The 13386-nt window shown below is 43.2% G+C and overlaps 1 protein-coding gene across 9 annotated transcripts in view; it reads right to left on the reverse strand.

Annotated features, from left to right (window-relative positions):
* LOC120724739 (kelch-like protein 29) overlaps positions 1-13386 on the reverse strand; it is a 262953-nt gene that overhangs the window by 33016 nt on the left and 216551 nt on the right. For all 9 annotated transcript variants that reach the window (XM_040017100.1, XM_040017095.1, XM_040017101.1 and 6 more), the window contains one exon: positions 12523-12703. In XM_040017100.1, coding sequence (XP_039873034.1) covers positions 12523-12703 — 181 coding nt within the window. The remainder of the gene's footprint in view (positions 1-12522; positions 12704-13386) is intronic.

Here is a 13386-nt window from a genome sequence, read left to right on the forward strand (position 1 = left end):
TTAACTTTGACAGAAAGGAGAGTATGGAGAATAGCAGTGTGCCATATCATAGTGTCTGTACTTAAATGATGCATTTTTACATGATATGAATGTGTCATATTAGATAATCTATGTAGCATCATCGCGTGTTTACACTGCCTAGTGCACACAACTACAATGAGACGAGGCTGTTGACACCAGCTGTGCGTCACGGGGAAAATAAAGGAAGCTACTTAAATAACCTTGAACAAAACACAAGGCTTTGCAAAAATATGCAAGAAAACTGTTCCTGCTACAGGTGGAAACAACAAACCTGCTCAGTGGAAAAGAAGAAGAAGGAAAATGTCATTCATTTTGTTTGCACTAATAAATAAATGATGCTGCCTGCAAGCTGCAATCACAGATAAAATGTTTTTCCTATCGTCAGAACTATCATCATCGCAAATTTACTTGAAATACTGGCTGTAGGGGGCTGTATCGCCACCTCTAATGGGGAAGAAACAGCTCATGGTCTGAAGCATACCATATTATCTGTCAAACACGGTGGAGTATGGCTATCAGTGGAATCAGGCCACTAGTGTTTACTGATAACATGACTGCTGACAGAAGCAGCAGGAGAAATTGTGAAGCGTGCACGTTCAGATTCAAATTCAGCCAAATGCAAAACTGACTGGACTGACTTCACAGCGCAAGTAGATGAGGGTCCAAAGCTTACTGAAAAAGCAACCCAAGAGTTCCTCAAGGCAAAGAAATGAGATGTTCTTCAATGTAAAGTCACTCACCTGGTGTCACCCGAGCCTCTAAAAATGGGACACTATGTATAAAAACGGCTGTAATTCCTCAACAGTTAAAGCAGTTCTTATTTTTAAACCCCTTAAAGCTGGAAGTCTGCACTTCAATCACATATTGATTTCTGTGTTGGTGAACAGAGGAAAAAAAAGAAAAAAAGTCAGTTAAAACTTCAGGGCTTAACTGTAAATTGAGCAATGCACAGACACATACTGCTAACTACAGTGCTGATCAACACACTAATAGATTACTAATAAAACACCAGTCACCAAAACTAAAGTGCAAACTTCAGCCACATTATTAGTCAGTTAATTCCATTAGAACTGCTCCAAAGGCACCAGCAGCACAAACACGGATGAGTTTTCCAGTCAAATGACTCCAATTAGCAGCGATGAGGCCTAGAAGACACTGACTGGCTCCAACACCCCTGCCAATCAAAGGGGTCCTGTCCCTATCTACTGTCCAGATGGTTGGGTTATAAATAATTTACCCGCCGTAGAGTTGTTATGCATGGAAAAGCTACATTTATCACATGACTCGTGGTGCAAACATGCTTTTTAATGCAGTAAAGTTGGCTTCATCAACATGGTTCTCAATGGCACTGACTCGCATTTGGAACGAGCCACTAAAAACAGATAAATGACACTCCATGTTGGTGTCATTTTCCAGCACTGAAGGTTGCAGCTGATTCACATCCACACCTTGCTCACGACGCTCACTTTCAAAACACAAGAAGTGCAAAAGCCAAAATACTTGCGTCAAACAGGAGCTTCACAAAGGACCTGTATTCATCAACCTAAGTTGAATTTGATCAAATTCCTGTCTGCATCTTACTTCGACAATAGATGAAGGCGTTCACACTGAGCACACTGTATATGCTGCACACACGTTCGCTGGAGAGACCTGGACAAAAGCTGAAAATAGCACTGTGTTTGTGCTTATCACTGTTTATGTGAAAACCCCTCACCTTGACCGTACACACACATGCACACACAAATACACTCAGGACAAATCTATATATAACAACTAACCCTTCCACCTCCACTGTCGATCCCTCCCTGTGTCCTGGGGAGGCACGCTGCCTGGATATTGCAAAGGTTTGCCTTGCCAGCCTATGCTTTCTAAAGGTCAGCTGTTGCTTCCTCCTGAGCGGGGACGCTGAACTGGCTGCCAACCATCATGGCGGCATCTGTCACAGCCTAACCACTGATAATTAGCCAGCAAACATTCTGCTGCAACCTGTCTAACTAGGTAGGAATTATGCAGCAAGTGCTCAAACGGAATATACGTTTTATTAATGTGTGTCTGGGTGTCTTTAGGAGTGAAAGATGGAAGGAAGTGAGCGAAAGAGGAAAAAAAAAAGAAGTGAGAGAGGAGGAAAAAAAAAGCACAGGAGCAAAAAAGGTGGGAGAAAAATGGCTCGCCTGTTGGTGAAGGCTGAAATTGTCCAAAGTGCCAGACCGTCGTTTATCAGTGAGGCAGAAGCACATACAGCTCGTACTACTCATTACCTGCAGTATTCCTCACACCTTTCCCTAATACCACACCTGCCACCATTCACCAATGTTTCTCTGTAACTGTCATGCACACACACGCATGTGCACGCACGTGCACGCACGTACACACACGCAATGCGCCATCTACCTCCCTGTCTCAGAGACCCCGGTGCCCTATTAGAAGACAATGAAGAGGAGACACTGTCTTTGCTCGAGCATGTCAGACAGATACGACATCGCCGGCCTCGAAGGCCCCAAATACACCCATCATCTGCCTGCCCACCTAATCAGCACTGTAAAGAGACAGAGAGAGCAATGGGACACAAGGTGCAGAAGAGGCTGGAGATTGCAGTTAAAAGTGGAAACCGTAAGGGGGGAGGAGGAGGCACGGAGAGGGAGAAATATGAGAGAGATGTGATGATCTGCCTGATTTGGTCTCCCTTGCTTTTTTTTTTTTCCCCACAGCCTGAAAAATACAGCAAAGTACTTCCACAGAGCTGGAAAATGACTGTGTGCACGCAGAACACTGTAAATAGGAAAATGAACCTTTCTGTAAACATCTGGAAAAACATTGCCAAAGGCCTGTTTGTGTACAAAAACTGCATACATGCAGGTATAACTTCCACATTTGAGAAGCTGAATTAGCACCTAACAAAGTGATTCATTTACTTAAAGGCAAAAAACAAAAGCAACAAAAAAAACCCACAATTGGTGGTAATGCAGCCTAATTTCACTTCAGAAAGCTAAGCTGTATGCAAATAGATTTTCCTGCTGCTCTGGAATTAAATCTGAGCAAAAACACACTGAACTCTTCAAGTAAACAGTATCTGTTGTAAATGAGCTAGTGCTTGCATGGGAACACGGAGAGTCATGAGAAGAAGAAAATCCACATCGACCCTTTGGGAAGGGGTCACGGGTACCACAGAGGGGCCACGAGGGCTTGTGTTTGAGCGTGAATGGAGGTGTGAAGCTGAAGTTCGATCCGATGTGCAGTAGGAGCAATGCGCTGTGAAGTTAGTTAATCCTGAGGAGCGGGGATTTGCTCTGTGGGGGGGAAACTGCCTCAGCAAGGGGTCTCTGGGAGCCCGTTGTCTCCCCTTCGACCACAGTGGCACGCCGCGTGGTTGCACCCCCTCAACTAACACCGTCGGCCCATCCGCTCCAAAACTAGCCCCAGGCGCCGTCTGACCCAGTATGCAGAAACAGAGACACACAGCAACACGCATGCGGACGTATAGGAGACGCAGCAGCCCGTCAGTTCATTATTTCTGTGCAGAGGCTGGAGGGTCCGGGAGAGCAGACTGAGAGTTTCTTCACACAAGCCCATTGGTTCCACTGTGACTGATGGTGCAGCGCTCATAGGCCCACCTGGGGCTGCTGCGTCTACACTCCCTCTCATCTTCTCCTGTTGGCGCTGCACTGCTAAACTCTTTTCGACTCGCTCCTCTTCTGTCTCTCTCCTCCCCTCTTTCCTGCCTGCTTCACCGCAGGGTCCTGAATGCCTGGGGCTGCGGAGCTGCAGGACGCTCTGTTGTTATTAGCATCATTACCCTGCTGGTTATTTCCCCCAAATCTCCAAAAGAGAGTGCTGTTGGGCAGGAAGCTAAAACGGACAAAGGAGGACCTCCATCTCCCAAGTCACTGTACCCGAATCCAGCCTGTCAGTATTTACATGGAATGAGCGTGCTCGCAGTGCATCTGCATCCTGAGAGTAAGAGCTAAAATGTAGGTGGCAGGATGTGTGAGAAAATGTGAACAGATTGGAGCCTTGCAAAAACAAATGAAGATGTTTTTGTTATGTGGGAGAAACCCTGCCGGACTGTGACTCAAACAGCAGCCGAAGCCTCCTCCTGCAGAGCAGGATGCAGAAGAGAGGACCTTTTTCCCGGGGACATCAAGTATTTAAGGGACTTGTCAGTTCACAGAAGACTTAAACTGTGTTCAGCGTGAGGTATGATAAAACCTCCCGCTGGGGTCTCCATCTCACTGTATGTTCTTGGTCATGCTCGAGTTGATGAAATTTCCCAAGAGCTATTCAGCACTCCTCTGTAAGGTTGTCGAGGCGTTACAATTTGCCTCCTGTGCCAGACTAAGCCAACATTCTTGAAATGCCCCATTATGCTGGTCGAAAGAATAGCGGCACTTAATGGAAAAAGTCAAACTTAAAATAGAAGGAGGAGGATTTTTATCAAGGGTAGGAAAAAGACAGTGGTTGAGTCAAACCAAGGTTGACTGCACTAGAGGAGCTCGGCACCCTTCACGGAGATGGGAGAAAACGCAGTCCTGACCTTCGGCGCTCAGTGACTGACGTCTGAATAATCTCTCTCTCTCACTCTCTCTCACACACACTCACACACACACACACACACACACACGTAGGTGAAGTGCGGCGATGTTTCTTTTACAGCACAACAAATGTTAATGAACCTGAAAAACAAGAGACGAACAATGGAGCTCTTTCACTGCAGATTTTACAGGCGCATGCACAATTTAAAAGGTCATTTTATTTTGAAAAGCCATTAAAAAAAAGCCTCCTCTCTCCTTCAGACTTGTTTAGCCAAACAGCACAACATCCCCGATGAGAAAAGCTAGTTGCTGTACTCAGCGTCATGTTGCTGGCAGTCTTCATGCAATATTAACTTGCAATAGAGCTTGGAGGACGCACAAACCTGTTCATAGTGCGTGATAAATAAAACAAAACCATCCGTGATTGACACATTATTAGACAGCCATGAATTATTCAATGTCTGCAATCATTTTGGTTTGCCAAAGGATCAACATGCTAAGAAGCATGCGGGCCCGGGATACCTGATTGCAAGTTAAAAGCCTCCCGAACTCAACGGCTCCCACCTCTAAAAGTCTGTCAGTCATTAGCACAGATAGCAGAGAAAGGAATAAGCCAGCTCAGTCCTCTGAGTGTTGATTTGGACCTCCTGCCGTTCCCAAGGAAAGGCTTTATCCTACTAGCTTTGAGATGGCTCTGATTGAAGACATAATTGTGAATGTGGGTGAATTTCACGGTTAGGAGCGTGAAACCCTCAGTGAGATGGATGAGGAGATGGGGAGTGCAGGGAAAGAGGACGGACTGCAAATGATGTGTCAGAGTGTTCAGAGCCTGAGCTGGAAGGTGAGAGACCTTGGCTGTTGCTGGATGAGACATCATATGCAGACAACAAACAAACACACGCACATGTGTGCATACATATGTACATATACTCAAGGAACACACAAGCGCAGGCAGAAACGCCGACTCATGCATAATGAAAAAAGACTGGCTGCGTGTGTAAACAATCTCTGCATCAATCAGTCTACGAGAGGAGCAAATCAGCTCTTGCTGTCGCATCGTTTCGTGCCATTCTGCAGCCTTCACATACAATCCCCACCAGCCATCTGCATATTAAACAAGGCAGCTATTCACATACACTGACTAATGATTTCTGAATGTTATTAACTCTCCATATTACAAGTGTACTTCAGATGTGTGCAGTTCTTCTTCCTTGCAGAGGCAAGAAAAAAAAAAAGTGTTTGAGTAACAGCTACCTTATCTCCAGCAGCCAGGATTTAGTCCTGCTGCGGACTGGCTGCCTCCCCGTTGAAGTCTCTACTATCTTTGGAGTTTTGGCCCCACAGTTACTGAGCTGCAGTAGAGCCAACTGCGACTCACAGCAGGGCCACACCTGCCAAATCTAGTGGTTAGCTGCAAAAATCAAGGATCAGCAGTTAATGGAGCTCATTTATCAAAGCAGAGAGGAACAAATGCTTTCAGAAATGGCCTGGAAATGATCTGAATAATCTTCAGCTGTATCATTTCCTGGCCTGTGAGACAAATGCAATAATTCATATGTACACTCTATTAAAATATCACATTTTAAGTGCTCCCCCCCGCACCCCCTCCAACCACGATGTAGCGCGCGAGATATTATAGTAGTGTAAGTGATAAACAAAACAAAGACGCGGCTGATTTGAACCGCGGACGTCCTCGTGTAAGTTCAAAAGCTTTAAAAAAGCCCAGTTTTACTGCTTTTACAGTGGAAATAATTTTTTTTATGTCAACTTCAATTTTCAGAGGAGTTAATCTTTCTAATGGTGCCTCTGGCCTGCACCTTGTTTTTTTTTTTTTTTTAAAAAAGCAATTTGAAGAATTACAATCCTGTTTATGAGTCTTATGAAACTGCTGTTGTTAATCTGTCAAGCTCCTCACCAAGCTGTTGAGACTGTGTATGACTTATAGCATCTGTCTTTTGAGTTGATTTGACAGACCAGCTGCCTGTTGTTCACAAATCCTCCTTAATCTTTGAAATTGCTCATCCTTCCTCTGCAAAACAAAGCTGCAGTATTAAGCTCCAAAACTTGCCCCCACACAGTTTCTTTCACATTGTTTAAGTATTTTAAGAAAGTATTAAGAACTTTGAAAAACACATTTAGCGGGCTGTCTGTTACCGTGTGGCTTCTCGCGCTTCGTCGACTCGTGATAACCAACTCAAAACCTGCGTTTCGCGACACACGTTAAATTCAAGCGAGAAGGACGCATCAGAACTTTTGTTAAAGAATCGCCACAAGTGGCAATTACAGCCTGATTATAAGAGCTACAGGACTGTGTAGCAGTTGTACATCAGAAGTCTTATTGTAAACCTAGTTTTTGCTAATATTATTAATATTGCTAATACTATGAGCTACTGGTTAAAACACAAGTTGTAATCCGGTTGCAGCAAAACGCTAATGAAATGGATTACAGTGTATTTAATGCTAAGGGATTCAGTTTTCTCCTGTGTGCTTGCTTCTTATTTCAGAATTAGAGGATGTAGTCACGGGAAAACATCTTTACTGTTTCCTTAGGAATTATGAGGGTAAGCAGAAGGCAGATGTTGAGCACCTCTGTAAAAGCAGAAGTGTTGGACGTTTGTTGGTCTTGAGCGTTCAGGTGTTATATCTAAGCTTGAGGTCAAGGTCACTGAGATTCAAACTCGTCTGAGGTTTTGGGTGTCCACGTCGCCGGCCTAGCAAGGTGATGAAAATACCCCATTACCCTTTTACGGCTGAGGTGTAACAACGCAGCAGAACAAAAGTTCCGTCTCAGAGTCAGAGACGTCAGCATGTTAAATCTTACAAATCATGACAGTACAATTTGAAAAAGACCAAAAAAACTAGGCTTATTTGGAAGGGTTGACAAGAGACAGCCTCTTCTCTCTAAAAAGAACGTGACAGCACAGCTTAGGTTTGCAAATGTGTACGTGAGCAAACCTCAAGTCTTCTGCAACAGTGTTTGGACTGTTCTTTGGACAGATGAGACCAAAAACCTTATACCAACTGTCAAGCGTGGTGGTGCAAGGATGATGTTTGGGTTTGTTTTGCGACCTGGGCACCTTCCAATCAGCCATGAACCTCTTTGCATACCAAAGTAATCTAGACACTAACGTGAGGCCATCTGTCCGAGAGCTAGAGTTTGTCTGAAACTGAGTCATGCAGCAGGACAATGACCCCGAACACAGCAGTAAATTTACAGCAGAATAGCTGAGAAAGAGAAGAATCAACGTTTTATAACGGTCCAGTCAAAGTGCAGAACTTAACTCGATTTGAATAGTTTGGAGGACTGTGCTCTCCATGAACAAAGCAACATTGTAACAAAGAGTTCCTTCACAACAATGTGAGAGACTGATACAGAAAACGAGTACTTCACGTTATTGCCGATAAAGGCGGTTCTACAAGCTACTGAAATGAGTGCAGTTAGTTTTTCACAGGACTGCGTCGATCCTGTGAAAACTGCTTTTCACATGCCTGTAAATCATGTTGCTCAAGTTCTCCAGCACAGCCGTGAGGTCTAGCTTCAGGCGGGATACAGGGGTTTTTGTGAAGTTGTTGTTAATAAGTGAAATTAATCAGCTGACAGTGAGACTCAGTGATGTAGTTTTAGTAGTGCATGACAAAGCGACTAATTAAAATGTCTTTGTTATCACATTATTCCTTCATTACTTCACTTTGCACTAAAGACAAATTATACTCAGAAGTGATATGTGGTTCCTGAACAGGTCTTACAGCTCAGACTATTTAAAGCAGGGTTTTCTCTAAGTGACAGGAAAATTGCTGAAAGGTGTTTATAATGTGGCTTAAATATGAACACTCATGCTTATGGACGAATTAGCTGTATCACCATTCACTCTTTTAACCCTTTAAGACCGACCATAGAACCAAGTCCGCCAGAGCTTATATTATATTTTTACATGCTGTAGTTCCATTTTTGGGAGCATTTCAAGTTGATATACATCAATACAACCATTACAGCCCAAATTTTAATAATATGTCTGCATTAAGTGCATAGTAATTAAATAAATTGCAAAAACGTGCAATAAACTACCAAAAAATTGAAAATCGTTTTTGTATGTAACATATATTTCTAGTTAGAGAAATTTAAGATGCTTATCCCTCAAAACTGTAAATTGCAAAAAAGTTGCACAAAATAGTTTCCCACCACAGGAAATTTATTTTGAGTGTCTTCATAGTTTTATTTTTGAAATACACCAATTTTTATATACTGCAAAAAAAACAAAACAAAAAACGAAAAGAAATATTATAATGCAAATTTGCAAAAAAACAGCATATGCATCAAAATAAACTATTTCCAGCAGTGCAATATGAGTCCTCAGCATCCCAGAAACGACAAAGTCATAAAGTTAAGCATAACTTTTAAAAACACAAGTATAGGCTCATAAGGCCCTGATGGTAAAAAACTACATTTCCGCCAAATGACGTCACTTCCGGTTTCAGGCAGGACATGGCAGACATGCGATAGTTCGCGCTGATGGACGTAGGAAGTGTTACGAACAGCTGATCGGATCGGCAAAGCGTGTTTCTGGAATATTATGTTTTTGGTGCTGCAAGCGCTTTTTATGCAGTTTTTGCAAAGCTATATATGGAAGGAAACTGTGACCTAGGACAAGCTGATGTAAGTACAACTCCTCCGGTTTCATATGCAAAAAAAATTATTGCGCTAGCTTACGTGGTTGCAGTTCTACCGGGATTTAAAAATAGTTACGCAAAATGGAGCGTGTCCGCTCCGACCAGCTTTAAAGGATTAATTGGATATCTACAAGGACATATTAACTATTATTAGTATTAATATTATCATTAATATTATTATTATTTTATTTATTTATTTATTTTACTTATAATCTTTATATTACCTCTATTGTTCTTCAGTAATTGCTTTGCAGTGAATATAGCTTCATGTCCCAGTCTTCAGAAATGTAGATGCAGCTCACACTGCAAATATCTGCCAATAATCAACCTTTTAATCAACAACACTGACGACAAAGACATTTGCCAGAAGTCAACACGCCCAATCAGAAAATTAAGCGACTATAGAAATAGCACATTTTGATTGGAAATCATTAAGATAGTTTAAAACAAAACAAAATCCCTGCTGAAACTTTAAAAATATAAGAGATATATTATAATGCACTGCAGCATAAACCATCCACCAGTAAATAAGTAAATATAAATGGGTGGGATACACAGTGTTAGCCATGAAGTGAACAGTCAGTTCTTGAAGTTGACAAAATGGACAAAATGTACTTTAACAAGGGCCAGAGATGGCTAGATGACAGGGTGACAGCATCTTCAAAATGGCAGGTCATGTGAGGTGTACCCACAAAAGTGTTCGAAGAAAGGGCAACTGATGAACTGGCAACGAGGTCATAGACACCTAAAGCTAACTACAAGGCTGGTGATTGAGGTGTAATGGCACAGAGGAGATACTGCAGTGAAAAAGAAGAAAACAGAAGCTGGAAGACGGCCATCCTCTGAGGACAGGGAGCAAATATGAATTGAATATGCGATATGTCTTTATAGCGATCCTCCAGCAAGTTTGTGAAGTGAGAGGGAACATTTTTGGAAAAACGTCATCAGGAACATCCACAACAAGAGGAATATAAGAAACACACTCAAAAAGCTGGAGACAGTGATTAGCTCCTGAGGATCTGCACTCTTTTTAACTTATTATTCTGTAATTGTTATATTTCCCCTTACTTTGGCAGGAATAATGGACTGGAAGAACTCTGATATGTAACACATGCTTTCCCCATTTATTAATTATTTGTTTTTTAATTTAAAACACAAACAAATTAAAGTAAGACTGTCAGAAAGCCTGGAGTACTGTTGCTTAAGACCACAAAGTCTGGCTTCCTGGAAGCAAAATGTAAAGAAATAAGGGGCAGCTTAAGACTTTCTACGAGTACTGTAAGCAAGTATCTTTTAAAAATAGCTCTTTTAATGAATTCTGGCCCTTTGTCTAAATGCAAATGAAGTTTCAGGTCACTGAAAACATCGTCTTCCTTTTCTTCTTTTGGAAAGCTTCTAAATTTATTCTAAAACTCTGTTTTTGGAAACTCTGCTTGCAGTGTGGAAGCATAGACAGGACAGAAAAGGAGACTTATGGCAACGATAACAGATACCCTGTTTGCTACCTGGCCAGGTCTTATCAGTCGAAACATGTCTTTCCCCGAAGCACCCAGCTGCTTCCTGTTTACGGTGCATACCCCGCTGTATGTGAATGAATGAAAAGTGTGCAAGAGCGCTTCGTGCAGCTCAAGATCATTTTTGTTATAAGACAAACACACAAAAAAAGACGAAAAAAAACAACAAAAAAAATGCTGTCATGGTCAAGGGTTACTGGGACGACCACAGGCAAGTCTGTCTTTGATATTCCCTCCACATGCTACCACAGGTAGTTCTTTATGTTGACCCTTTTTAAACACATAAACATAAACATAGGAATTCTGGCCCTAGTATAGTGAACCCTTGGACCTTGTGACTTTGTTACTCGTTCCACAATAACAGTCTTAAAAGGAGACAAAATTAAAACCCGGGTTGCTTAGAAACAAGCCCGTTGATTGCCTTGACAATTGCTTCAGAGACCTGCTGGCGTTTATACGACATGGCCAGAGAAAACAACCTTGACCTCGTGCTACAAATGCCTCGCCTCAGCGCGCAAACCGTGCATTTCCATATTAACTATTCAAACTTCAGCTGTTCCGTTTGGTTTTGTGTAGTGAGTGCGTTCGTGTGTTATTTCTCTGTGGCTTGCACAGTCTGCTACAGCGCAACAGTGGAGCACTAACAACAAGCAGAGGAGGCCTCTGGTCGTTCTTGGAGAGACGCAAAGTAGGTTAAAGTTTCACGGTGCTGATGATTGAGTCCAGTTGCTGTGGGCCTCACAGAAGCTTCTCATGATTGCACAAAAACACACACCAGGGCAGAGAGTGAGAAACGTGCACGGGCACATCGCACTGCGAAACAGTGATTTCTTTGGAGCCTCGAATGCCCTAGATGCGTCGGCAGCTCTCAAATTAAGCAGCTCAGAGACGGAGGAATCAAATGCGTTTCCATTACGGGGCAAATATTCCATCTCCCCCCTGTCATAACGACACTGTATGGCAGCATTATGGGGAAATATCAAATTAGGCTGTTTCATTTGGAGGACTGTTGTGCATTGCGAGAAGCTTCGGAGATCAATTGAGCTGCTAGGTAATGAGCGACAGCGGCCTGCTCTAATATACTCAGTAATGTTCTTTTGATTGCTTTGGTTAATCTTGCTCTGTCGAGCAAGGGAGGCAACCCTCCTCTTCTCCCCGCTTTGTAACACGCTCATCAGCCCAGGTTAGAGGGTAAACTAAGAAATAGGGAGCAGTGTTAAAAAAAAATCAAAATGAGATCAATCAAACTATTAAATCTGGATAACGTCTGCACACGTTCCGTGCCACTAGGGATTCATTATACTCCTTGACGACGTCGCCTATTTCTGGTTTCATGCTGAAGACTTTCCATAAAAGAAGACCCAGCTGAACAGGCCACAAAGTACGACCTCCAGATAAAGTCTCGCTAATGTGCCGATGCCGACGTGGATGGAATCAGACGCATTGTGCCGCTCTGATCTCAGAAAGCAAATCGTCTCACTCGTGCGCCGCTCACAAACACGAGTGCTGCTCCGGGACACCACTCACAGCTGTGACCATTTTAATATCCCCCGGCCCAGATTCACTCCTTTGCACCTTTTTACTCTAAGAAAAAAAATGCTAAGAAACCTGTCCAACCCCTTTTGCAATATGCTGCACCGCACTACTGCATGCCACACCATCTGCCATGTTTTGCTGTGCAGTGTGAATATTTATTTGCTCGAACTGTACTGCTCAGCATCCCCCTACTGACCGCGCTGATCAAGCTCTGACGCGGCAGCCACGACAGAGGTGCTTTGCGTGACTTTTACCTCTCCACGTGGTCCAGGTTCCCCGATACGCCCAGTCCGCCGATCGTGTACAGCTTGCCGTCGTACACCAGGCTGTTGTGCCGACAGCGAGCCACGGTCATCCGGGACACCAGATTCCAGTTGTCCAAAAGAGACATGTAGCACCACACATCAGCCACCATCACACCTGACTCTGTGCCACCTGCAATGCACAAAAAAAGGTTTATTAGAGTTGATAAGCAGGGCGATCAAGAGATCTGAAAGAAAAACAAACACGCCTCCTTCAGTTTTCCTCTGTCGTAGCAAAAACGGGCTAAATCTTCTGCTTTGGTGTATTTTAGTCGCTGGTGGGGTTCGTGGAACTACTGCTGTGGCAATTATAGGGCTGAAGATTAATGACTGGTTAAAACCAGACCTGTCAGGTGCTTCAACAAAGTGAGAAGGTGCTGGATGATTTCATCACTATCAAAATCATCCACGCATCCATCATTATTGTCATGTTTATTAACGCTAAGAGAACGTGATAGTCAGCTTTCCTCTTACTACCGGCTTCATCCCAATTGTGTTCAACAAAGAAGTAAATAACCATCGATCTTCTCTTTGACCTCGGCTCAGCGGACCGGTATTTAATCAGCAGCCCTGAAGAACTGTGTTGCATAAGTGATTCACCCCTGATTTCACGACATTTCTCATCTCTTGGCCTGGCTCTCCTGTGCCGTGCTTTAAGGTGCCTCCCATCTCTTGAACTCTATTTCTATGAAGTTCCCCAGCGGTTTATTTACTGTACTCATGCTTTCCAGATGGTAACCCTGAGAAATCAGACACCCACATGTATGTCCCAGTAAAGCTCGGCGCCGTTGATGCATCACGTCCTACTTTGCTTAA

Source organism: Simochromis diagramma, unplaced genomic scaffold (assembly GCF_900408965.1).
Source record: "Simochromis diagramma unplaced genomic scaffold, fSimDia1.1 OVJJ01000802.1, whole genome shotgun sequence".
NCBI classification, from domain to species: Eukaryota; Metazoa; Chordata; class Actinopteri; order Cichliformes; family Cichlidae; genus Simochromis; species Simochromis diagramma.